The sequence below is a fragment of the Elephas maximus genome, chromosome 7 (assembly GCF_024166365.1).
Source record: "Elephas maximus indicus isolate mEleMax1 chromosome 7, mEleMax1 primary haplotype, whole genome shotgun sequence".
Lineage (NCBI taxonomy): Eukaryota > Metazoa > Chordata > Mammalia > Proboscidea > Elephantidae > Elephas > Elephas maximus.
This window is the reverse complement of record NC_064825.1, coordinates 137,242,793-137,267,995: the sequence shown is the minus strand read 5'-3', so window position 1 is coordinate 137,267,995 and position 25,203 is coordinate 137,242,793. Positions and strand designations below refer to the sequence as shown.

The window sequence follows — 25,203 nt, the reverse complement described above, 5'->3', positions numbered from 1 at the left end:
TACAAGTACCTGGACCTGGAACGGGGTAGTCCACACACACGGGCTTGAACCAGGACCCACTGAATGGAAGGTTGAAGACGCTGGGCACCCTGTGATCCTAGAGCCCTCACCCCTGCCCCAGTCTCCTCTGCCCAGGCACTGTGGGTCTTCTCTCCTTTTCCTCTCCTCCCCCACTCTCTCCTTCCCGTGACCTGGAGACTGGTTTTGCCTCTGGGGGGCAGGGGCTACATTTCAAAAGCTGTGCTTCCTGCTTACATTAAATACCTATTTGGAAATGCAAGTGTCCCTTCTGGGTTCTAGAGCGTCCTCCATTTCCCAATGCCCTGAGATCATGTGGGGTGCCACCACCCCTGCTCCCAGCCCTCCTGCCAGGGACCCCTGCCCACCAGGCCCAGTAACTCAGACGTTCTTTATAGGGCCTTCAGACCCACAGCAGTGGCTTTCACCAAGTTCATTGTCCTGTGCCTCACAGGGCAGTGTTCGGTAACAACTTTGCCAGTGACTTGGTGATGACTCGGTGTTTAATTTCAATGTCATGTAACCATGATGAGGCTAAAGGAAGGTCTGCATTGGTTGTGTTTTAGGACTGCAGACAGATAAACTCTAAGTTTTTTAATTTTCATGCATTGCAAAGATCAGCAGTGACAGGAACCACTGCCTCGCTTTAGGGAGCTTCACAGTCTCTTTATTCAAGGCAGGAAGAAAAAGAAGCAATTCAGGGTTCCCTGTGAGTTCCCGTGGACCTCAGGTGTGAAGGCCAGTCAGTGGTCACCTCCTCTCTGCCCAGGCCCAGTTGGGCTTTTGGAGGATGCAGCCTCTGGAGGCTCTGGGCAGACTGGAATCTCCTTTCTCCCTGACCCGGCACCTCAGTCACCACATCTGTGAAACGGGCTCCTAAGAGTTTCTGCCCTTTGGGACAGCACCCATGGGTAGGAAACACCTGCCTGTCAGCTCCCCGCACCCCACAATGATCTAAAACAAGCCGAGGAGCCACCCCTCCGCTGGCATTACTGAGGGCACTGGTCGGTGGGAGAGAAGCAGACAAAAAGGGGCCAGTGGAGCTGGAGCACAGCCAGGTGGGGCTCAGTGTGCCTCCCAACAAGCCGATTCCTTCCTCCAGGACTCTTCTTTTGCATTCTGTCCCCGCGGCCATAACATGGGCACAGCACAGGCAAAGGGCAAAAAGGGAAGTACAGGAGCGGCATCACCCTCGGGGCTGTGAGGACGTGCCCGCAGGCCCCTGGCCTGCAGCCCCTCTGTGCACACGTGGTCGCTGCGCGTCCTCTCCTGCCCTAAGGCGAGCTGGGGAACTTTCAGCTCCGGCTCTTTGTGCGCCTTCTACCCTGGGCCTCTTACTCTGAGCCCACGATGGTTGCCCCACCATGTAGCTGTTGTTTCAAGGTTTTTTTGGTTTTTGTTTTTTCTTGGGAGGTAGGTAAAGTGTAGGGAAATCCCAGTGGTGTAGTGGTTAAGAGCTACAGCTGCTAACCAAAAGGCTGGCAGTTTGAATCCACCAGGCGCTCCTTGTAAACCCTATGGGGCAGTTCTATTCTGTCCTATAGGGTCGCTATGAGTTGGAATCAACTCGACGGCAACAGGTTTGGTTAGTTTTTAGATAAAATGTATGGGAAAGCTGGCCAATGAATAAGGAAGACCAAAGAAGTACTGATGCCTTTGAATTATGGTGTTGACGAAGAATACTGAATATACCGTGGACTGCCAGAAGAATGAACAAATCTGTCATGGAAGAGTATAACCAGAATGCTTCTTAGAAGCAAGGATGGCAAGGCTATGTCTCACATACTTTGGACGTGTTATCAGGAGGGACCAGTCCCTGGAGGACATCATGCTTGGTAAAGTACAGGGTCAGCGAAAAAGGGGAAGACCCTCAACGAGATGGATTGACACAGTGACTGTAACGATGGGCTCAAGCATAGCAATTGTGAGGATGGCACAGGACAGGGCGATGTTTCATTCTGTTGTATACCAGCTCACTATGAGTCAGACCAACTTGACAGCACCTAACAGGTAAAATGTACAAATGGTGAAATCCACAGTACTATGAGTTTTGACAAATGTATATGCCCAGTAACCCCTACCTCAATGTCATAGTCATCTAGTGCTGCCATAACAGAAATACTACAAGTGGATGGCTTTAGCAAAGAGAAATTTATTCTCTCACAGTTTAGGAGACTTGAAGTCCAAATTCAGGGTACCAGCTCCAGGGGAAGGCTTTCACTCTCTGTTGGCTCTGGGGGAAGGTCCTTGTCATCAATCTTCCCCAATATGGGAGCTTCTCAGCACAGAGACCTTGAGTCCAAAGGACACTCTATTCTCTTGGCTCTTCTTTTTTGGTGGTATGAGATCCCCACATCTCTCTGCTCACTTCTGTCTTTTATATCTCACAAGAGATTGACTTAAGGCACAACCTAATCTTGTATAGATTGAGTCCTGCCTCATTAACATCATAGACGTAGGATTTACCATACATAGGAAAATCACATCAAATGACAAAATGTTGGACAGTTACACAATCCTGGGAATCGTGGCCTAGCCAAGTTGACACACACTTTTGGGGGACACAATTCAATCCATAACACCCAATAAAGACAGAGCAGTGGTTCTCAGCACACGGTGGAATCACACTGAGGCTTGTCACAGCCCTGCCCCACCCCCGATTTCTAAAATGTCCCCTGGGTTTTCTGATGCTGCTGGTCCAAGGATCACAACCATCAACCTAAAAAGTCCCCATGCCCCTTCCCAGAGCCCCTGCGTCCCCCAGAGGAAGCCACTGTGGTTGTTTGTATCAGCGTGGAGTAGCCGCTTAGCCTTGAACTTCATAGAAATGGAAGAGTCTGTCTTCTTTTGCATCTGGCTTTTTTCACTCACCATAATGCTTCTGAGATCCCTCCATGTTGTTGCTTGTGTCAATAGTTCTTTTTTGTTTTTTTATATCTTCTTATTGCTGAGTGGTGTTCCTTGGTACGGATGGACCACCGTTTGCTAATCCAGCCCTGTTGATAGACCTCGGGGTTGTTTCCAGCTGAGGTTTCTCATCAGTGGAGCTGCCGTGAATGTTCAGTGTACATCTTTGTGTGGACGTGCTTTTCTCTGAGGAGTGGGACGCTGGTAAGTACGTGCTTAACTTGACGAGAAACTGCCAAACCATTTCCAAAGTGGCTCTACCATTTTGCATTCAGTGAGCGTTCCACAGTTGGCACGTGGTTTGTCGGTCTTTTGTTTATTTTTAGCCTTTTGAGGGAGACTAGGGATTTTTTTTTTTTTAGGGTGGTAGCTCTTTATGGTTTTAATTAGCGTTTCTCTGATGAGTAATATATATCTTCTTATGTGAAACGTATGTCCAGTTCAAGTTTTCCCATTTTTGCATTTCAGTGGAGAAAGGAAGGTCTTGTCAACTAAAAGTGCTGGAACAGGTGGCTAACCATGTGGAGAAAAACAACTCTTGACCCCCACCTCATGACAAAGACAAAAATTAATCTGAGATGCATCAAAGACCCTAACATAACAGCTAAAACTAAAACGTTTCCGGAAACCATCGGGAATCTCTTCACCACTTCCGAGTATGCAGAGATTTCTTAGAGAAGATACAAAAGATCACTGGCCATGAAATAAAAACCTGATAAGCTGAACTTCATCAAAAAAAAAAAAATCCTACTCCTTAAAAAGACACTGTTCAGGAAATGCACACCTGACAAAAAACTTGTTTCCAGAATATATAAAGAACTCCTACAAATCAACAATAAAAAGATGACCCCATAAAACCAGCTGTGATATTTTCTATGACTGGCTCTGTACATAATGCCCTCTGAGCTTAGGGCTCCGTATTTGGGAAAGATGCCCAGAAGCCAGTTCCCAGAATCAAAGGTAAGGAAGGGACTGGCCACATCCTTATGGGTCCGGATCTGTGAGGACAGAATGAAACCACAGACCCTGATCTCCCGCCAGGCAAGGGTAGGGGGCAGGCAGTGCACTGCTGTGCCCTCACTTCACCTCTACCCAGCCTCTCAGCCTCAGCGGCTCCTTCCCTAGCACCAGGCAAGTTTGAGCCCATCATGGGCCTAGAGGGTACAGGCAGGGCTGAGGGGAAGGGTTTGCCTGATGAGGGCTGGAGGGCAGCACACCACCCACCCGCCCTATGCTCTGCCAAGGCCAGCAGGCATCTGAGCAGACAAAGGCACATTTCATCAGTGGCTGGGGCAGTTGGTGGCTGGCAGCTTTGTTGGGCAGCGCTGACAACGCAGAATTTTACCTGAGCCCTGTGATCCTGGAAAGCAGCAAAGGTTAAGAAACTCCCACCATTTGTGTTCTGGGAAATGACTTACTGCAAAGAACCAAGACACGTATGACCCAGATAAGGCTCATGGACGCCCCCCTGACTACCCATGACAAGGCCAGACCAAGACCCTCCAAGTCCTCATTTCTGGCCTCATAAATGATCCAGCTCAACTGCTTATCCCACTGATAACTGGAACACGATGATTGCTAACCAAGTTTGGGGGAAGCTTCTCTCCTTCAGCCATGGCCCTGAACTGTGGCCCAGCCACAACCTTGAGTCAGCAGACAGCCCCTCCTTTAGGGCCTTTCTGGGAAAATAGACTGATCTCAGGATAAGACATTCTCTGATCTACTATCTTGTCATGCCCGCCCCCTTTCATCCCACTTCCCCACACACACAGCTCTTTCTAGCTCTGTTTGCTTCTCTCTACAAAAGAAAAACCCTTTCACCTAACCCTTGAGAGTCACGCAGTGGTGGCTAGCTGGTAGGTCCTGCCCTCCAAACAGGAGACCCTGCTTCAAGGATTCCTGGCCAACGCACCTCATGCAAGGCCACCACCCGTCTGTGTTTGGAGGCCCCCCTGATGCTGTGGGGCTGAACAGGTTTCAGTGGAGCTTCCAGACTAAGACGGACTAGGAAGAAAAGCGTGGCGACGGACTTCTGAAAATCAGCCAGTGAAAACCCACGGATCACACTGGTCTGATTCCCAAGTGGTCATGGGGTGACACAGGGTGGGGCAGTGTTTTGATCATCTCCCAGTTGCAATGGCCTTTACGTTAGTAATTGCAATAAGCCCTTTGAATAAAGTCTCTGATTACTGAGTCGAGATCTCCCTAGGCTGGAGGTTTTAGGCTGGCTTTGCTGGGTCTGCCGGGTTTACCGTCTCACAGGCGTTAACTCAGGTAGACCCCACTGCCACCCCGTCTGCATTTTACACAGGAGGAAAGTGAAGGATGCAGAGTGCCCCGGCGACCCGACCCCAACCAACCAGCCGCACGTCCCTCCGCATCGAGGCTGTGTGTGGGCTGCAGCCCGGGCGCCGGGGTGTCGGGGCTCGAACCTGCACGGCAGCCCCGTCGGGCTTCGAGGCCAGGGCGGGGCTGAGCGCCGGGGCGGGGCTGAGTGCCGGGGCGGGGCTGAGCGCCGGGGCGGGGCTGAGCACGGGGGCGGGGCTTCCCCTAGACGGCGGCTGGACCTGCGGCCCCGCCTCTCCGCTCCGCTCTCCGATTGGCCGGCGCCGGAGCGGCGGTCGCGCGGGGCATTGTGGGGCCGGCCCGCCCCCGCCGCTCCCGCAGCTGCCTGGTCTCGCCATGTCGGCCTCCCCGGTCAAACGCCAGAGGATGGAGTCCGTACTGGACCAGCTCAAGCAGTTCACCACCGTGGTGGCCGACACGGGCGACTTCAACGGTGAGGCGGGGGCCGGGGCCGGGGGTCGGCGGGGGTCAGGGGTCGGGGGTCGGCGGGGGTCAGGGGTCGGGGGTCGGCGGGGGTCAGGGGTCGGGGGTCGGCGGAGGTCAGGGGTCGGGGGTCGGCGGGGGTCAGGGGTCGGGGGTCGGCCGGGGAGCGTGGGGCGGGGGGCGAAGGGCGGCGTCCGGGCGGAGGTTACTCCAGCCGCTCTCCCTCCGGGCGGATGCGGAGCCGGGGCCGAAGGGCGGCGGGCGTGGCCCGGGGGGTGGGACGGGGCCCGGGGGATGGGACGGGGCCCGCGGGGTCGGACGGGGCCCGCGGGGTCGGACGGGGCCCGGGGGGTCGGACGGGGCCCGCGGGGTCGGACGGGGCCCGGGGGATCGGACGGGGCCCGCGGGGTCGGACGGGGCCCGCGGGGTCGGACGGGGCCCGCGGGGTCGGACGGGGCCCGGGGGGTCGGACGGGGCCCGCGGGGTCGGACGGGGCCCGGGGGGTCGGACGGGGCCCGCGGGGTCGGACGGGGCCCGCGGGGTCGGACGGGGCCCGGGGGGTCGGACGGGGCCCGCGGGGTCGGACGGGGTCCGGGGGGTCGGGGGCCGGAGCCCCCACTGGCCCCGAGGAGCTCGGCCACCCCCGGAGGCCCCTGTCAGCGAGCTGATGGGTCGGGGGAGGCTTCTCCGAGGGTTGAGTTCGGCGAAGGATTCGTGGTCTAACCGAGGTGACCTGCCCGTTGCCGGTTTGTGGTTACACAGATGAGTTTTACCCGGTTAACTTTTTTTTTTTACATATTTTAATTGGGGTGAATACATAGGTGACCTTTGCCGTGTCTGCAGTCGGGGCACGTACAGTTCAGCGAGGTCGGCTAAGCTCCTCGTGTTGTTCACCGTCACCTCTAACAGCTCAGTGGCTCTCGTCCAGCTAATTTTGACTACAGGGTAGGAAAGGTGGGTTACATCTGGACCTGAAACTAGGCATGACAGCGCCTGCTTTTGAAACCTGTTACACACGCTTCCCCTTGCCCAGTGGGACGGCTGGTGGCCGTTGGTGACAGAGTCCAAAGTGGGTAAAAAGAAAAATAAAATCCAGTGCACTGGGGAAAGCAGAGGGTTGTTAACGTCTTGTGTGCCCTGGATTTGATTCCTGTTCTCTGTGGAGAACTTGGAGAATACAGAAAACAATAAACCTTGATTTTCGTCCTGTCGCCCTCAGCTGTCCTGACCTCTGCAGGCATGAGGGGACGTGAGTACAGGAGCCTGGTTTGTGGATTCTGCTGTGAACGGATGAGATTTTCAGGGCAACCACGCAATGCCCAGTGGACACAAATGCCTCCAGGCAAAAAAACAACACGGAAGGGTGCCTGAGAGGCCGTCTTGGGTGCTGCCTGTAGCTTCCTCTCTTTTCTGCTTTCTCATGGTGACTTAAGAAACGGCTGTAGTTTCTCTTTGGTAAACCAGTAAGAAGGTTGTTTATCTAGCCTAGGGGAGTGAATAAGCGTATTTGGCTGCTTAAATATAATAGGTGGAGACAGTGATCAGCTTGGATTCCAAACTGCTAGGCTTGCTACCAAAAAAATACCAAACCAAACCCATTGCCATAGAGTCCATTCTGACTCATAGCAACCCTCTAGGACGGAGTGGAGCTGCCCCTTAGGGTTTCCATAGGCGGCTGGTGGATTTGAAGTGCCGACCTTTTGTTAGCAGCTGAGCTCCTAACCAGTGTGCCACTAGAGCCCCAGACTTGCTACAGTGGGCCCTAAATCCATTAGACAAAAGCTGCCGCACCTTGCTCTGGGGAGTGAGGATGGCAAGCCCGCCGCCGGTAAGACAAATGCTGTGGGTGGTGATGTTACCGGGGTAGAGAATGTAGGGAAGTCGGCACACGTTTCCTGCTCCGGTTTTTCTGTTGGTGACAGAGCCTTGTCTGTGTTGTTCCCTGTGGGCCCAGCAGGTGCTCAGTAGGGGTCAGCTGAACCTTCCAGTTTATTCCCATCTGGCAGTGAAGGGACAGGAGCTGTGTTCCTTGGACTGTGCCAGCAGGGCAGCTAGGGAGTGCTCTTGTCCTTTTTAGAAGCCTCCAGACCCAAGTGCTACCTTTTTCGTTTTTGATGAATATTAACAACTTTATAAAAAGCCTGTATATTCACAGGTCACATATATTTATAAATTTTACGTAACTATAAATATTTTTCCACTATGTTCTTGAATAATCTTTTTGAGTTCTTCAACAGTTTTATCAGTGTGTTCCTTGGCTTCTTCTGCATTTATCCTAATTTCATTTGTGATATCTTTAAGCATTCTGTAAATTAGTTTTTTATATTCTGTATCTGATAATTCCAGGATTGTATCTCCATTTGGGAAAGATTTTGATTCTTTTGTTTGGGGGGTTGGAGAAGCTGTCATGGTCTGTTTCTTTATGTGGTTTGATATGGACTGCTGTCTCCGAGCCATCACTGGGAAACTAGATTTTCCAAGTAGTCGGCTGGTACGCTGGCTCCTGGTTCTGAAAACGGTCGCTGTCTGCCCGTATTTGTTCGTTTTCCGTCTCTAAGTCTGTGCTGCTTGTTCAGAGTTCGTAGATTGTTATGTATGTGATCGATTCCCTTGTTTTTCCGAGTCTTTGTTGCACGAGGGATCCGCGGTAGTGTCCACCTAGTCCGCCATCTTGGCCCCACGTAACTATAAATAACGCATTCAGCTTTGTGGTCTACATTTTGTGAAGTGAAGGCTCTTAACTCTGCGCTCACAGGCCTCTTTGAAAATACAATAAAAGCTTTGGCACCTCTTCCCAGAGCAGTGCCGTAGACAGGCGTTGTCCGGCCCTCCGCCACCCTCACAGAACAGTACCCTCCCCCAGCTCTGTGTTCAGCTGAAGGGTCTAGACCCTGAAGCCTGTCAGTTGACCCCAGGCGCAAACCATAGTTGTAGTTTAATCATGGTAGAACCACGGTTTTTAGACAGTCAACTTTATTTGGGTGTAAATTTGTACAATAAAATGAACCCACTTGAAGTAGGTGGATGAGTGGGTTTTGACAGGTGGATACATCTGTGTCAACACCGCCAAAGCCTACTTTTTTACCTTGTCATTTTGCAATAATCACAGACTCACAGGAAGTTGCGAGGTTAGTCCACAGAGCCCTGGGCACCTTTCACCCAGCTCCTCCAGTGGTGAAATCAAGTGTGGCCGTGGCCCAGTGTCAGAACCAGGAAATTGGCATGGGCACCGTGCTGGGGGCAGCCTCCAGACCTACCTGAGTTTTCACGTCTTTAACCTGCCTTCGTGTGCACGCGTGTTCTGTGCAGGTTTATAAGGTGTGTTCTCGTAACCACCACACAGTCGAGACAGAACTGTTCAGTCATCACAAAGCTCCCCACGCGATGCCCAGAGTGGCACCCCACCCTGCCCCCTGCCAACCACTAATCTGTGTTCTGACTGTAGTTTTGTCATCAAAGCACATTTCGATAATAGTAATTTCCCGGATGAACTTACTGAACCAGCTGATCTCCCCGATACACCAGGTGAAAGCCTGGCTGGCGGGACCCCAGGTAAAGCCCTGGTGTGTCTTTAAATTCATGGGTAGGCTACCAAAGAAAGAACTAATGTGTTAATTACGAGAGAATAATTAAATGCTCATCTGAGATGTCCACGTCATGCCCCACCCTCCCTGACTGGACCAGAAAGCATGTTCTGTTCGTGGCAACATTCTCCCCCAGCCCGTGTCCACGTTCCTCAGTTGTGAACACTCACACGCGAGCTGTCCTCGTTTAGTCTTGGTCATGTTGTATCATTGTGCAACCTCTGCTTCTCTGCCAGACTTGGGTAGTGGGAAAGAAAGCATGTATCCGATGCCTGGAGTCCTGATTTGGAAAGTGAGTTCTTGACTCTGGTTAAGTGCATCTTTGGAGCTGTCATGGACTCTGGATGGAACCAGGCTGCTCCACTCACTTCTTGTTGATATTAGCTGCACTCGAGTTGGCCCTGACGTATGGCGACTCCATGCATAATGATGGAGACACGGCCTGCTCCTGCATCAGCCCAAGGATTGGTTGTGGATAGGACCGTGTGGTCCACAAGGTTTTCATTTATTTTTGGAAGTAGATCACCAGGCCCTTCTTCCTAGTCTGTGTATGAGGTGCAGTGATCGGGAATCAGGCTCAGGTCTCTTGCATAGCAGGCCAGAATTCTACCACAAGACCACCACTGTCCCCCACTAAGTGGCCTTCAAATTTACTCCCCCAGCCATCGACGAGTACAAGCCCCAGGATGCTACCACAAACCCCTCCCTGATCCTGGCCGCCGCTCAGATGCCTGCCTACCAGGACCTGGTGGAGGAGGCCATGGCCTACGGGAAGAAGCTGGGCGGGTGAGTGGCCAAGGGCCTCGGGCAGCGCCACCTGAAGGGCCACTGGTCTGGTCCAGGTGGCCTGGCGTCCCTGCCCTAACTGAATTTTGCTTCTCAAGGAAAGATAACTGTAATTTTTTTATGTTTATATATTTATGGAAGCACTCTGGTGGCGCAGGAAAACCCTGGTAGTGCAGTGGTTAAGAGCTACGACTGCTAACCAAAAGGTCAGCAGACCAAATCTACCAGGCACTCCTTAGAAACCCTATGGGGCAGCTCCACTCTGTCCTTTACAATTGCAACTGACTCTGCGGCAATGGGTTTGGTTTTTTTATTTACATGTGGTAAACTGCACCCTCTGCTCTGTGAAGTCCAGGCTATGGCAGTCCCTTCCCCGGACGTGTGGCCTGGATCTGGGGTCTTGTTGAGCCCCTCCTCTCCTTCTGCAGCCCGACCATGGCCAGCTGCCCCTCCTTCCCCCATGTTCCGAATTGGGAGATGTGGCGGGGTCACCAGTCACCCCACAGTTGCCGCCCTCACTCCAGGGGGCTCCATGTTCTGAACAGGACCCATGGACTGAGGGGGACCTGCCAGCAGCAGCTCCTTGTGGAGCAGTGCCGTCACCTGCTGTTGGCCACGGGCAACATCAGAGAGGCTGAAAAGATGGTTTTGCAGGTCCTGAAGGGTGGAGGGGAGAAGTGTGGGAAAGCCATAAGGAGTTTGTTTTGTAAAACTCTTTGCCTAAAATAAATCCTGCCAAACTTTTAACCTAGGTTTTTTTTCCCCCCCTTGAATTTCAGGTCACAAGAGGAACAAATTAAAAATGCTATTGACAAACTTTTTGTGTTGTTTGGAGCAGAAATACTAAAGAAAATCCCTGGCCGCGTGTCAACAGAAGTCGACGCAAGGTACAGGGGCTTCTCGCCCGGCTGGGCTGGCGGGAGGGTCCACGCAGACCCTGAGGCCCTGCTCAGCCCACAGGCGTAGTCGCGGGGCCTCCTCCCTGGCCCCTGCAGTTGGTGCCCATGGCCTGGGCACAGCTCATGTGGGCTGAGCTCCTGTCTATCTTCTACATAAAGCATCGCAGCCTCTGACCTCCCCCCGGCAGTGAGTTCGAGAGTTGCCTTTAGGCTGCCCCGGGTGATCCTGGGAGCGTAGACCCCTGGCGTGCAGAAGCTTCGGCTCTGCGGTGGGAGTCCCGTGCCAGCCCCTCCTCCCAGGGGTTCCCACGTGGATTCCTGCGGGGTGTCCTGAAGCACCCTGCTCTCCCAGGCTCTCCTTTGACAAGGATGCGATGGTGGCCCGCGCCCGGCGCCTCATCGAGCTCTATAAAGAAGCTGGCATCAGCAAGGACCGGATCCTTATAAAGCTGTCGTCGACGTGGGAAGGAATTCAGGCTGGAAAGTATGTGTCCCCTACGGACAGGGGCTTTCATAGGTTCTGCCCGTGTGGAGTCTGGGGCTGTAGGGCTGTAGGCAAGTTTGATCCTGTCAGCCCTGCCTGCAGAGGCCAGAGAGGGGAGGCGTGCCCACACCTCAGACAGGGCCAGTGGGTGCATGGTAGTGGGGAGCATGTGTCCAGATTTCAGACCCAGCTACTGGGCATAGGGTTGGGGGAGCTGTGCTCATGTTTGAGATAATGGGGTACAGGCCGGGGGAAGCTGTGCTCGTGGCTGAGACGGGGTGCAGGCCGGGGGGGAGCTGTGCTCATGGCTGAGACGGGGTGCAGGCCGGGGGGGAGCTGTGCTCGTGGCTGAGACGGGGTGCAGGCCGGGAGGAGCTGTGCTCGTGGCTGAGACGGGGTGCAGGCCGGGAGGAGCTGTGCTCGTGGCTGAGACGGGGTGCAGGCCGGGGGGGAGCTGTGCTCGTGGCTGGGCCGGGGGGGAGCTGTGCTCGTGGCTGAGACGGGGTGCAGGCCGGGGGGGAGCTGTGCTCGTGGCTGAGACGGTGCAGGCCGGGAGGAGCTGTGCTCATGGCTGAGACGGGGTGCAGGCCGGGGGGGAGCTGTGCTCATGGCTGAGACGGGGTGCAGGCTGGGGGAAGCTGTGCTCGTGGCTGAGACGGGGTGCAGGCCGGGGGGAGCTGTGCTCGTGGCTGAGACGGGGTGCAGGCTGGGGGAAGCTGTGCTTGTGGCTGAGACGGGGTGCAGGCCGGGGGAAGCTGTGCTCGTGGCTGAGACGGGGTGCAGGCCGGGAGGAGCTGTGCTCGTGGCTGAGATGGGGTGCAGGCCGGGGGGGAGCTGTGCTCGTGGCTGGGACGGGGTGCAGGCTGCGGGGAGCTGTGCTTGTGGCTGAGACGGGGTGCAGGCTGCGGGGAGCTGTGCTCGTGGCTGAGACGGGGTGCAGGCTTCGGGGAGCTGTGCTCGTGGCTGGGACGGGGTGCAGGCCGGGGGGGAGCTGTGCTCGTGGCTGGGACGGGGTGCAGGCTGCGGGGAGCTGTGCTCGTGGCTGGGACGGGGTGCAGGCCGGGGGGGAGCTGTGCTCATGGCTGGGACGGGGTGCAGGCTGCGGGGAGCTGTGCTCGTGGCTGAGACGGGGTGCAGGCCGGGGGGAGCTGTGCTCGTGGCTGGGACGGGGTGCAGGCTGCGGGGAGCTGTGCTCGTGGCTGGGACGGGGTGCAGGCTGTGGGGAGCTGTGCTCGTGGCTGGGACGGGGTGCAGGCCGGGGGGAGCTGTGCTCGTGGCTGGGACGGGGTGCAGGCTGCGGGGAGCTGTGCTCGTGGCTGGGACGGGGTGCAGGCCGGGGGGAGCTGTGCTCGTGGCTGAGACGGGGTGCAGGCTGCGGGGAGCTGTGCTCGTGGCTGAGACGGGGTGCAGGGCAGAGCCAGCATCGAGCCAGGTCTGCCCTCTGGGCCAGGGCAGACCCCTCACTTGCTGCTGTTAAGAAACACTTTCCTAGAAAGTGGCATTTTTCTCCTTGAGAAGGAAAGCGGGGCCTCAAGACACCAGCAGGTATTACCCCGATAGCTTTCCATCTCCCCGTCCTTGTCCGTGCATTCTTAAAATTTTGGGTACATTTATTTTATACAAAATACATGCTCAGAAAGGTCCCTGGGTAGCGCCAACAGTTTGCACTCTGCTGGTAACCCAAAGGCTGGCGGTGTGAACCTACGTGGCGCTCTGCCTCTGTAAAGATTACAGCCAAGGAAGTCCTGTGGAGTGGTTCCCTGTATCACATGGGGTCTCTCCTTAATCACAAATCAACAACAAAAACAAAATACACGCTCGGTTTGGAAAAGATAGAAAAATGTGAGAAACCAAGTAGGGCTCACCTGTGGGCAAGTAGCCGGTGTTATGTCGGTGAGCGGGCACTGTGCGTGCGTGCGTGCGTGCGTGTGTGCACGCACATGCCCCCTGCCCCACCCACCACCAGTCTGCTTTCTATTCCTGTGGATTTGTCTGTTCTGGACATTTCCTGTGAGTGGAATCAGACACGATTTGTCAGCACTCAGTACAGTGTTTTCAAGGCTTATCTGCTGTAGCGTGTATCAGGACTTTGTTCTTATGCGTGACTCACACTCCATGTGCAGTGTGAACCAGCTCTGGACACTGGTATGCAGGCTTTGAGTGGATGTGGGTTTTCAGTGGGCTTTCAGGGAAGACTTTCTGGCTGGTGGGGCCTAAGCAGAAGCTTGGAAATCACTGACCAGTTCTCATCTCAGCCCCGGCCACGTCAGAGATACGGCCTCGCCCTTAACTCAGGGATCCATCCACCTCAGGACACGCGAGGTGCACTGTACAGGGTTTCAATGGAAGAGGGCAGGATGGGGCCCAGTGGGGCCTCAGGGTTCCTGCCTTCACCCAGGGGCAGAGCAGGAGAAGGGGCACAGGCAGGGAGGGAGGCCAGGAAGTGGGGTGCAGACAGGACAGAAGGCAGGGAGCAGGAGGGGGGACAGGCAGAGGAGGTGGAGGGCACACGCCTCCAAGTGCCTGTGCAGGCACCCGACCGGGAGACATGAAGAAAAGCCGGGTCACCGCAGCCCACTACCCAGCGGTCACCTGGTTGAGCGTTTCCAGATTTCTTCCTCACAACATGGGGCAGCTCTGCTCCTGCCACTTTGGTTAAACCGTGATGGCCTGTTCCTGTCGCTGACGCCCGCCCCGTCCCCGCAGGGAGCTGGAGGAGCAGTACGGTATCCACTGCAACATGACCCTGCTCTTCTCCTTCGCTCAGGCTGTGGCCTGTGCCGAGGCGGGCGTGACGCTCATCTCCCCCTTCGTCGGCCGCATCTTGGACTGGCACGTGGCAAACACGGACAAGAAGTCCTATGAGCCCCTGGAAGACCCTGGTGCGTCTGTCCTTCCAGGAGGGGGCCCCATACCAGGGGGAGGCTGGGGTTGTGGCGTCCACCTTTGCTTCCTGGCTGACAGCTGTCGTATCCTGCAGGGGTGCAGAGCGTCACCAAAATTTATAACTACTACAAGAAGTTCGGCTACAAAACCATTGTGATGGGCGCCTCCTTCCGCAACACAGGCGAGGTCAAGGCGCTGGCCGGCTGCGACTTCCTCACCATCTCGCCCAAGCTGCTTGGGGAGCTGCTCAAGGACACCAGCAAGCTGGTGCCCACACTCTCAGCCAAAGCAGGTAAGGGCCGCTTCCCCACCACGCTTGAGAATTCCAGGAGGGGAGGCCTGAGGGCCTGCGCTGCCCTGCCCCTCTGTGGGCTCCTCCTACAGTGGCCCAAGTGTGCAGGGGACAGTGACGGATGAGAGCGTCAACACACCTGCCCAGTGGGGGTTCCTGGCCACAGGGTCCAGAGGGAGCCAGACAGGGAAGGTGAGGCCCTGTGTGTCCCCCAGCCCAGGCCAGCGACCTAGAAAAGGTGCACCTGGATGAGAAGGCCTTCCGCTGGCTGCACAATGAAGACCAGATGGCCGTGGAGAAGCTCTCAGACGGGATCCGCAGGTTTGCCGCGGACGCCGTGAAGCTGGAGCGGGTGCTCACAGTGAGTGCGTGTGTGTTCGTCCTTGGCGTCTAGGCTTTCTTGGCTCCTCCCCAGCAGCCTGACCCTAGTGGACACTCCGTAAGGTTGCCTGGGGGCCCCCTCCTCCTACGGGCCACCGCCTCCTCCCCCTTCGGGCAGAACCGGGGTACCTGCTCCCTGGCCTCATGCTGTGCTTTCTTCCAGGAACGCATGTCCAGTGCAGAGAATGGGAAGTAGAGCCAGCACAGGGCCGGACCACAGACCGACCTATGGGCCTGAGTGCTCATGCCTTGCGATGAGTCTTGCGTTTTTTACCAGTTGAAGCAGGGGTGGATCATAGATTTGATTTTTATGTAAAATTTTACCTGAGGCATTAAAGCTGCCATTTTCCTGTGCTGTGTTTAGATTCTGCCCCATGTGGTGCCCCCACCCCAGTGGGTGACCCAAAAGAGCCTCGCTGGGTGGGGACGTGCTCTGATGCATCCTTTATGCCAGGTTTCCCAGGCCTGTAGGATCTGCTGGCAGACCGCTGGGGGTGGCCTTTGACACCAGGGTGTCCTACCCAGTGTGGGTCATCTTCTGAGTCAAGGAGTTGCCCAGGGCAAGCAACAGAGGGCCTTCAGTTCTGGATCCCCAGACCCCAGACTCTCTCTCATTCCTGAGGGGCAGGTCAATCCAAAACTGCCAGGCAGGTGGGGCAGAGGGGCAGCTGTGGCCCTGGGCAGCAGGCACAAAGCCTCTCACAAACACCACCCTGAGGTCCATTTCTGAGCTGCAGGCAGAGACCAGTGGGTGGGCAGAGGCTCCACCTCAGGGCCACAAAACTTGGACTTAGGTGCCAGTGGGGAAATCGTGAGTCCCTGATGCCCCTGAGTGCCAAAGAGCCTTGTGAATGAGCTACAGCTGCACCACATTGCCTGTGATATGCTGGGCTGAGGGCTGGTGGGGATATAACGGCTACAGGCCCTGCATCTACCTGGCCTCCCGGGGTGGACAGGACTGTGGCCAGCCCTCCAGGTCATCCCCCTATACCAGCAGGACTTTCTCCCTCCCTCCCCAGCCCCCCAGCCCCCTGCAGGTGGGATACCAGGCACTGCCAACCACAGGGATGGGTATCTGGGCTCCAAGGGGGCACGAGAGGCACAGGCTGAGAGTTGCATCTGCAGCACCCTCCTGCCACCCCAAGGTTGGGGGCAGTGCAGGGCTCAGGAGGCTCCACTCCTCTGTAGACCAGTGTCCACCGCCCCGTCCCTGCATCCTCAGGAACGCAATATGCCAGAGGGGCCTCTTTGAAGCACACTGGCTAGGGGAGATGGTGGCACCTGAGAGGATCAAGGGCTGGGGAAGTGGCCACACCCTGGTCTGGAGTGTGTGGGGCGTGGCCTCGAGCCCACACCAGACCCACCAGTGGTGCTGCCTGCCTGTGACCACCCTGTCTGGCTCTAACCACTGGACAGCAGCCTCTGGCCTCTCCCTTGTAGCCCAGCAATGGGGTAGGGCCAGGCTTTCAGCAGCTGACCAGGAGGTAGGTGGTCAAGCACCCTGGCACAGCCTTGCTGGCTTCCAGCCCTGGGGAGTTCTGGGTCAAGCAATAAAACAATGGCTGGGTCTCAGGCAGGCTCCTGACTCAGCAATGGGTGGGTGGCAGTGTCATGAGAAGCCAGCATGGAGCACAAGGCTTGGGGGCTTCTGTGTGCTGAAGATGGCAGACCCCACAAACTGTGCATTACCTGCGTCCCACACCCAAGGCTTTGTTGTATGTACGCACAGATAGGTCGTACACGTCATCACTTACAAACCAGCAGGTTCACCCACCTTGAGTGCTGGAGTCTGACTCAGGCACCTGCACAGCCTCACTGGAACGTTCCCTCCCCCCAGAGAGAGACCTCAGGCCCATCTGCCACGTTCCCAGCCCCATACGATCCCAGTTTCCTGCCCAGGTACCATTCACGTCTCACACATGGAGTCACACGACACACGGAGTTCTGCATCTGGCCTCCCACTCGGCGTGATGGTTCCAAGGTTCGCCTGCGCTGTACGGCGCCTGAATCAGCCTCACGACTGATACTGCGTGGTGTGGGTGGACCACATTCATCAGCTGCCTGACACTCAAGTGGTTTCAGCTTTAGGGCCGCTGTGAGCAGTGCTACTGTGAACATTCAGTCTTGCGTAGATGTTTTTCTTTTCAATAGGTACAGGGGCCTGATTTGAACCCACCCTGGAGGACCTCTGCCCCACGATGGCCCACCCTCTCCCAACCACAGGCTCCCTTGGCCCCCGTCTTTCCCAGCCTGGTGGGCTTCCCCTCCACTCTCCCCAGCACAGGGCCCCGCCTACCCTGCAGAGCCCTGGGGCTCCCTGGCAGCTGTAGAAGAGACTGTGGGTGACCCTTCAGCAGGGCTGTGGGGCCCAGGTCCCCCAAACCTGCACCATCCCCACCTCGACCTTCCGGACCAGTGCTCAGGAAGCGTGATTAGCCCTTTGTGGCAACTCCCTGAAGGCACAGCCTTAAATTTAAAAAGTTTTTGTACAGACACCTGCCACCACACAGGGTGACCTCAGACACGGGACTGACCAGCACCCACAGGAGAGGGACAGGTCCGTAGAGGTGAGAGCCCACCTGGTGCCCAGCTATGGCAGAGGTAGGAGGGGCAAAGAAGCAGGGAGGGGAAGGGCCAAGTACACAGCACAAACAGGGCTGGGGCCACACTGTCCCCAAGAGAGAACCACCTGCTGGCCTGTGTCCTCCATTAAGGCCAGTCCTGGGCGTAAGAGGACAGGATGGCCCAGCACAGGGGGCCCTGACCTGTAGGTGGCACCTCTAGTAACACTTCCTGCCAGATAGCAGAGGTCTGCGGGCAGTTGACCGTCCCACAGTGGGTTTCTCCACCAACGCAGGATGTGGTAACCCCCACCGTGCCCATCTGGGGGGCTTCCAACACCACCTGTGCTGAGGTGGGGTCTGTGTTACATTGAGACCACGCTCTGAGCTAGAAGCAAAACATTTGTTCGGCAAGCAGTTTCCGTCGACACGGTATCTCGGCAGGCGGTTTGGGGCTGGGGTTTGGTGCCCAGAAAACTGCTGTGTCAGCACCAGTCAGCTGCCCCCACCTTGCCCCTCCCCTCAGAAAGACAAGTCCTCGCGTCCCCATCCCACTGCCCAATGGTCCAGTCATCCGCCTCTCAGGACGGCCAAGGCCTAACCTCAAGAGGCCTGCACGGTGCTGCCCCAATGTGGGTGCGGACAGGCAGAGGAGAGTCACACGATGCCAGTACCAGCCTCCCCACCCCAAGAGACCAGAGCAGGGCAAGCCCCCACTAGCACTCTGCCTACTCCCCCATCCACGCTGACCACACTCGATTCAGAATTCTGCAGAACCTATCGCCAGCGGCCCCCAGAGTCCTGGTCTCGCCTCCCTGCTGAGGAGAACGTGGGGGGCGAGGCCTCAGTCTCAGGCCCAAGGGGTCCTGGCCAGGGCAGGTGTCTGAGTCTGCTCGGGTGTCGTCAGAGGCCCCGGCTGCTCTCAGCTCTGAGGTGGGGTCTTAGGAGGCCAAGGAGAAGACGATGAAGCAGGCCCACTTCCTCTGTGGACATCTGGGCCAACAGCACTGGCTGCTTGGTGCAGTCCACCTCATTTCCTGTGGGACAAACACTCAGTCACGGATGGGGCCCCAGCACCCAGGCCCCACTGGTCTAGAGCCACGAGCCCACTACTGACCCGCCAGGCCTCACCGGCTGCCACAGAGGAAAAGCAGGTTTTGCACAGCCGGCACAGTGGAGCTGGTGTTCTGGCCGGTGACAAGGTGGCGGTCCAGCACCACGTGCACTGCGTCTGGCTCGCTGGCTGTGGGGCCACAGCAAAGGCTCAGGCAGGGCCGCATCACAGACCTGCCCAGCTGCTGCCCCCTCCTGTCCACTCCCGGGGCCGACAGGGCAGTTGGCATGCCTGCATCCAAGCCTGCTAGGCGCCCGGCATGGGGCTGCTGGCCACCAGGTCAACTGGGCCTGGCTTGGGGGGCCAGCACCGTCCCTGGTGCCCCCACCCATATGGCCATAAGCACGAGGCCCACTCAGGCTCACCGCTGAAGCTGGCACCCGCATCCTTGACAAAGTCCTCCACAATTAGGGGCAGGTGGGCGAAGCCAGGTGCCCGGACCAGCTCGTAAACGGAGGGCTGCAGGGGGGAGGGGCACTGCTGAGACTGCAGGGTCCCTGCTCACGTAGCCTGATCCCACCCTGGGTTAGGCGAATCACATCCAAGCACAAGTCATGACAATCTCCACGGGTGAGTGTTCCCTGGCCTGGCCTGCAAAGGCTACTGAGGCAGGGGCACTAACTGCCAGGGGGGCTGGGGGACGGGCAGTCCTCCCTGCGGGGAGTCTCCAGGGTGGGTGGAGGGCCCAGTGGCCGGCCCCCAGCAGCAGGACACATGGGTGACATCCCAGAGGCAGGCAGTGCCATTACCAGGCTACAGCTGGGGGAGCACAGCCCGACTGGCACTGGGAGAGGCAGTGGCTGCACAGACCGGAAAGCTCTGACCGCTGGCCCGCACCTGCCCCAGGCCTCCCCGCTCGTCCTTGTCCTTCCCGCAGCCTGGTCCTCTCCTGACCCTCCCCACCCCCAGCCGCCTGGAGGGTACAGACCAAACCCTCGAGCCACCCTGCTCCTCCCCCAGGCCCAGGACGGTCGCTAGGGGTCCTCCTGCCCCCAGAGACCCCACCCACTGTCCCTGGATGCATTCACTTCAAGCATCCCGTGCCCCCACAGCCACTGGCACAGCATGGCTGACTGGGCCCACCCAGGGCCACGGGGGGGGGTCACACCGTGTAAGGGCTGTGACTCTTGGCCACATCCTGGGACGTGCTGGGAGGGCCATCACAGGCTGTGGCCAGGACAGACAGCGAGGGCGGCACAGGCAACCACCCACACTGGAGGTGGACCCTCCGGAACCGTCACCCACTGCCCAAGGCGGCTGGGGCACCCTGTGCTCTCACACACACGGCTGAGACCCACTTGTCCACGTCAGTCGCCACCTCGCGCCATGGGACATAGATCAGCGTTCAGGGAGCAGGGACCCCGTCCACAAGGGCGCCCCCTACCCCCACGCCGTTGGACATAGATCAGCGTTCAGTGAGCAGTGACCCCGTCCACAAGGGCACCCCCCACCCCCATGCTGTGGGACACAGATCAGCGTTCAGGGAGCAGTGACCCCGTCCATGAGGGTACCGCCCCACCTCCACACCACAGGGCACAGGTCAGCATTCACGGAGCAGTGACCCCGTCCGTGAGAGCACCTCCCACCTCCACGCTACGGGACACAGGTCAGCGTTCAGCGAGCAGTGACCCTGTCCACGAGCACACCACCCCGCTGCACCTCGTATACAAGTCAGCGTTCAGGGAGCAGTGACCCCATCCCCGAGGGCATCCCCACCCCCACGTGCAGCACTCACCCCCGTCACGCTGTAGCCCTGGAACTCCCAGGAGCCATCCTCGCTCGTGGCGCAGCACAGGGCGGCGACACCATGGCCCACAGCGCAGATGGGCTCTGAAAGCGTGATCACAGCAAGACTGAGGGCTGACCCCACGGGCTGCCCAGACACCCCACATGCTGACCCTCAGCCCCCTTGCATGGGCCACCGGAACCTCCACCACCACACCCTCCCCACAAAGGCCTACTGCCTCCTAGGCAAGACCAGCCCTGAGGTCCCACCCTCCAGTCCCACAGACCCTCCCCACCCTGTGCTCCTGCTCAGCCTGCCAAGCTACACAAAGTGCTGGGAAATGCCCCTTCTGTAAAACCAAGCTCTGGCTCAGACCTCAAGTCTTCTTGTGTGTTGGTGACCAAAAAGAAATACAAGAGGAGACACAAGAATCTTAGTTACCAACCCCAGGAACACTAAAGAATCTATTGGTCTTTCATGGAGCCAAACCCAGTTCTACCACCCATAGCACCACGTCCCGAGAGCCATGGGCTATCACTGCACAGACCCCATCATGGAGGCAGGCGTGAGGCACACCAGCCATGCCCCTCCTCGGGCCTCCTGGGAGCACCCAACCCAGAGCCACCAACAAGACCCCCAAGACACTGCCCGGTTGCACTGGGGTCACCTGGCCTTCAGGCTTCTTCCCAGGGCACCACCTACCAAGAGCCATTCCCACAGCTGAGGCCAGGAACAATGGCAGCCTGTCCTGCTGTGTGGGGACAGGAGGCCCCATTCCTGGGACAGAAATTCCCATATGAACACACGACTCTGCACAAGCGCCGGGCCAGGCCAGTGGACATGCTGTCACAGCCAAGTCCCTGCAGAGCGGCCCTTCTCCAGCCCCTCTGGCCCTGGACCCCACCTGAACCATGGGCTGCACTTTCCCGCAGTGACCAGAGATGGCCGACCGCAGGAAGCACAGCCCAGGCCGCAGGGACCAGGCTGGGCGTAATCAAAGCTACACAGTGCCGGGGACAATCACACGCTCACTTAAGGCTGACAAACTCATCCACTCCCCACGCGGGTGCAGACCTACCCTCGCGAAATGACTCAGCACTTCCTGTTCCCAAACCCAGGCCCCACACCCCGGGACGACCACCCTGACCCTGGGGTGCCCTGATTCTCATGCCACCCCCCCAGTCCCAGGAGTCACTTACTGCTCTCGGAGTGGAAGTGCTGCAGGATGCGAGCCAAGGACCCGCTGCTGGCCAGGTCAGCCAGTGCCCCGGGGCAGCTGGGGATGAGGAGAGCATGGTACCGGGCCCCTGAAGAGAGAGCACAGCACAGGGCCAGCACTGTCTGTCAGGGCCACTGCGGACCACCTGCCCCCGCCCCGCTGCTGCTGCTGCTGATGCAGAGAGGCCTCAGGCCCACCACCCCTCCAGCAGGCTACCGTGATGTTCTGGGGCCTCATGTGCTCCCACCCAATCCCTCCCCCAAATAGAAACTCAGGAACATTGGGGTCACCAGGTGTGGGGCCGTGGAGTGAAAGGTTGGAAGCTAGCCTGGGCACCAGCGCTTGGAGCAGGGCCGAGGCAGTGCTGTGGGGCCCCCAGCCCACCTGGACCCCGCCCAGCCAGCAGGGGCCTCACCGTCGATGGACTCAAGCTTGGCAGGGCTGGCGTAGGACCTGAGGCGGAAATCCTGGACCCAGCGGGCATTGCTCTCATCCACGTCCACAAAGTCCATGGCCTTCCCCTGCGGGCAGAGTACAGGCAGGGGTGGGCACAGGATGCATGGGGATGCCGCGAGGAACCCCTCAAAGCACCGAGAACCGCTACTCTTACAGGTCTTCCCAGGTAGGCCCCCGTCCCTGGGGTCAGCACACATGAGGAGCCACATAAGCAGGTGCTGACAGAAGCCAAAGGTCACATCCCCACAGATAGCGTCAGAGCCCAGCACACGGGGACCACAGACCCACGTGGAGTTCCAGGCCCAGTGATGGCAAGGCCTGCAGGTAAGGATACCTGAACTTACCCCTGGGGTGGCCACCTGCAGGTTGAAGGCGGCACTGGCCAGCGTGAAGCAGTGCAGGAAGGATGGGACGGACACACCTGTGGATAAGGGCAGCCATGGGTGCTGGGCTTACCGCTCGCCCCCGCACCCTCCACCCACAGAGGCCTCGGGTCCTGGGACCCCTGCGAAGCAGCCCCACCCTGGCCCACCGTGCCCAGGCCTGTGCTGCCCTCGAAGTGGCCGTGGGGGGAGTGGTCGGTCAGCAGAAAGAAGCTGAGGCTTGGAGGGCAGGGCAGTCACAGTGCAGGCCCAGCCTGAGGCGCAAAGGAACCTGAAGGCCAAGCAGTGGCCCTGCAGCCCCCGCGAGCTCTCTCCCCAACACCCCCCCATCATGCCGCCGGAGGCCTTTCTGGTTCCAGCCCATCCTTTACCTCCCTGTCCCTTAACCCCCAGTGCTGCCTGCTCCCTCCAGGCCCAGCAACTCCGCCCCCGCCCTAAGGGAGGTGACCTGAGCTAAGCATGTGGGGGGGGGGGACAAGTTGTCAGCAGCGGGCGAGGGTGTTTCCTGGTCCGGCACTTAAAGCTCCCTTTCCTCAAACAGAGGCTCCCTGATTCTGCGCCCCCAGCCCTCACCTCCCCATCACTCAAAGCACCCCCGTGAGAGGTTCCTGTCCTTCGTCTGGAGAACCAGAATGCACCTCCACCTCTGAACCCCACGATCCTCAGTCAGTCCTAACCCCAGAAACTCCCCACCCCCTTCACCTCTGCTCTTTACTATACATTAACTGACACCCCAGAACCCCACCCTAACCCTCTTCACTGTTGCAGAAACCCCCACACCCAGGAGCACAAACCCCCTCCGAAGCCACCCCAGGCTGACCACCCTGCCACCTGGGCTCCTCGCACCCTCACCCCTCAGGATCCTTAAAGCACTCTTGAGGCCGAGGTCCCTCTTGTGGGGAGGACAGCGCCCTGCCCACTGAGCCTGATGCTTACCTCACACCTGTGCCCCCAGGTCCCCAGCCCTCAGCACAACTGACCGGCGCTCTCGGCCCCTGTGCACCCCCACTCACTCCCTACATGGCTCCCACACCTCTGGGAAGGACCCTAACTGCAAGGCTCCTTGCAGCCTCACTCCCCAGGCCGCTGTCGGGGACAAAGCCAGCTCCCCTCTCCATCCTGGAGCTGTGACCCCCTACCCCTCTCCCCCTGGCCTATACCTGAGCAGCCAGAGTGTGACAGCGAAGAATGTGCAGTGAGCCAGACCCTGGCCCAATCCTGGCCCCCCAACTCCTTGCTACGACTCGGCCTCCCTGTCTAAGACCCAGGAAAGCAGGCCCCTCCTGGGGGCTATGAGCCTGGGGTCAGGAGCCGAAGCCAGGCCAGGCACCCTCCTCACCAAGCACTGCATGGCTCAACCAGACAGAATGGGGACCAGCAGTGGCAGACCCTGGTGACCACTCTGCAGCCAAGGTGACCTCGGAATCTGCCCCTGGCTTCTCTTGTCCCACGTGACAGCCCCTCCTCCAACCCCTCACCCCTGGGATGTATGTTAACCTGGGTGTGCCTGTGGGGCTGGCCCTGCCGTCCAGCACCCCCACAGCCTGACCAGAACGGGGTGCTCAGCAAAGGGGCAGGGCAAATGGGCACAGGACTTCGGCTAGGAGCACAGGTTCTCTGCTCATCCCTCCAGGCCTGAGGCCCAGCTCCACACACAACCCCAAAACCCACTCCCCAAGGCTGCCTTGCCAACTTCTTCCCGCTCCACAAGCCCTGGCCCCAGGACACTGAGGCCTCTGCCGCTTGTGGCCCCAGCACCGCCTGGACCAGGACCAGGACTAGCACTCAGCCAAGAAAGAGCTGCCCCCAAGCTCTGGGCTCTGAGCTCACAGCCCTGCCCCCAGGCGCCCTGCCCACAGGTGCCCCACCCCTCCTCAGAGCACCCTACCCTCCGCCCCTCACCACACTGGCAAGTGGGGCAGGGGTAGGACCAGGCCTGGGGTACCGGGCGCCTACCACAGAGGTGGACACTCCGCAGCTCTGGCCCTTAGTGGCCACCGTCCCGAACTCTTATTTCTCCCGACAGAAATGACAACCCCTGCAGCAGGCTGTGCCCCAGAAACACAAAACTCAAGGCGTGGTCTGAGGAACTCTGGGGGTTCCCAAGCAGCCCACCAAAACAGCACAGGAGCCAGATTCTGCAGGACCTCGCGCCTGGGTGCCGCTGGCCATCCTCAGCCCGCTGCCCCAGGGCCTTTGCACCTGCTCCTCCGAAGTCCAGGGCTCGGCCCCCGACCCTGACCCGGCCCCCTGACCCGGCCCTGACCCGGCCCCCTGACCCGGCCCTGACCCGGCCCCCTTCCCCGACCCCCTGACCCGGCCCCCTGACCTGACCCTGACCCGGCCCCCTGACCCGACCCTGACCCGCATCCTCTGCCCCAAAGCCCTGCGCCCGCGGCGGCCCCGGGACCTGTGGGCCCATCGATGCCTGCGGCGACGGCACTGCCAGGCGGCACCCAGCGCGGCGGCTCCAGGGCCTCTCGGGGCCGCGCGGCGACGACCCGGGTACCGCCGGGGCCCCCGGCCCAGGGACCCTGCCTGCGAGGACGCCCCGCCGGGGTCGGGTCGGGGGTCGGGGCCTGGGGGCGCGTCCACCGAGCCTGAGCCCCCGCCCCAGCCCCCGAGTCCCCGCGGCCCCCACGCCACGGAGCCCGGGCCGCACCTTCGGCCGCACCGCTGGCCACGAGGAGACACGCGGGCCGGCTGGGGAGCCGCTCCGACGCCATGGCTCGGGGCGC

General features: G+C 58.7%; 2 protein-coding genes across 4 annotated transcripts; one reads left to right on the top strand and one right to left on the bottom strand.

The window, feature by feature from the left end:
- Positions 1–5,557: 5,557 nt before the first annotated feature.
- TALDO1 (transaldolase 1) lies at positions 5,558–15,359 on the top strand. The gene is made up of 8 exons (XM_049892949.1): positions 5,558–5,704; positions 9,941–10,064; positions 10,844–10,951; positions 11,316–11,447; positions 14,154–14,329; positions 14,428–14,625; positions 14,841–14,986; positions 15,170–15,359. The coding sequence occupies exons 1-8, from the start codon at positions 5,608–5,610 to the stop codon at positions 15,200–15,202; spliced, it is 1,014 nt and encodes a 337-aa protein (XP_049748906.1). The 5' UTR covers positions 5,558–5,607; the 3' UTR covers positions 15,203–15,359.
- Positions 15,360–17,956: 2,597 nt separating this feature from the next.
- On the bottom strand, positions 17,957–25,203 carry GATD1 (glutamine amidotransferase class 1 domain containing 1). Of its 3 annotated transcripts, none has more exons than XM_049892952.1 (8): positions 25,128–25,203; positions 22,427–22,503; positions 22,042–22,147; positions 21,607–21,714; positions 20,417–20,511; positions 19,047–19,140; positions 18,685–18,810; positions 18,516–18,604 (listed from the first exon to the last, which is right to left on the bottom strand). In XM_049892952.1, exons 1-7 carry the CDS (start codon positions 25,189–25,191, stop codon positions 18,695–18,697), a joined length of 660 nt encoding a protein of 219 aa, XP_049748909.1. In that variant the 5' UTR covers positions 25,192–25,203; the 3' UTR covers positions 18,516–18,604; positions 18,685–18,694. The 3 variants fall into 3 exon arrangements, with proteins under 3 accessions (XP_049748907.1, XP_049748909.1, XP_049748908.1); XM_049892951.1 differs by having other exon boundaries at positions 18,699–18,810; XM_049892950.1 differs by lacking the exon at positions 18,685–18,810 and having other exon boundaries at positions 17,957–18,604.

Coding starts and splice junctions, on each gene's coding strand:
- TALDO1 (XM_049892949.1), top strand. CDS start 5,608: ATGTCGGCCTCCCCGGTCAAACGCCAGAGGATGGAGTCCGTACTGGAC. Junction 14,626..14,840: donor CACACTCTCAGCCAAAGCAG/GTAAGGGCCGCT, acceptor TGTGTCCCCCAG/CCCAGGCCAGCGACCTAGAA. Junction 14,987..15,169: donor AGCTGGAGCGGGTGCTCACA/GTGAGTGCGTGT, acceptor GCTTTCTTCCAG/GAACGCATGTCCAGTGCAGA.
- GATD1 (XM_049892950.1), bottom strand. CDS start 25,191: ATGGCGTCGGAGCGGCTCCCCAGCCGGCCCGCGTGTCTCCTCGTGGCC. Junction 21,715..22,041: donor CAAGCTTGAGTCCATCGACG/GTGAGGCCCCTG, acceptor CTCTCTCTTCAG/GGGCCCGGTACCATGCTCTC. Junction 19,141..20,416: donor AGGGCTACAGCGTGACGGGG/GTGAGTGCTGCA, acceptor TCCCCCCTGCAG/CCCTCCGTTTACGAGCTGGT.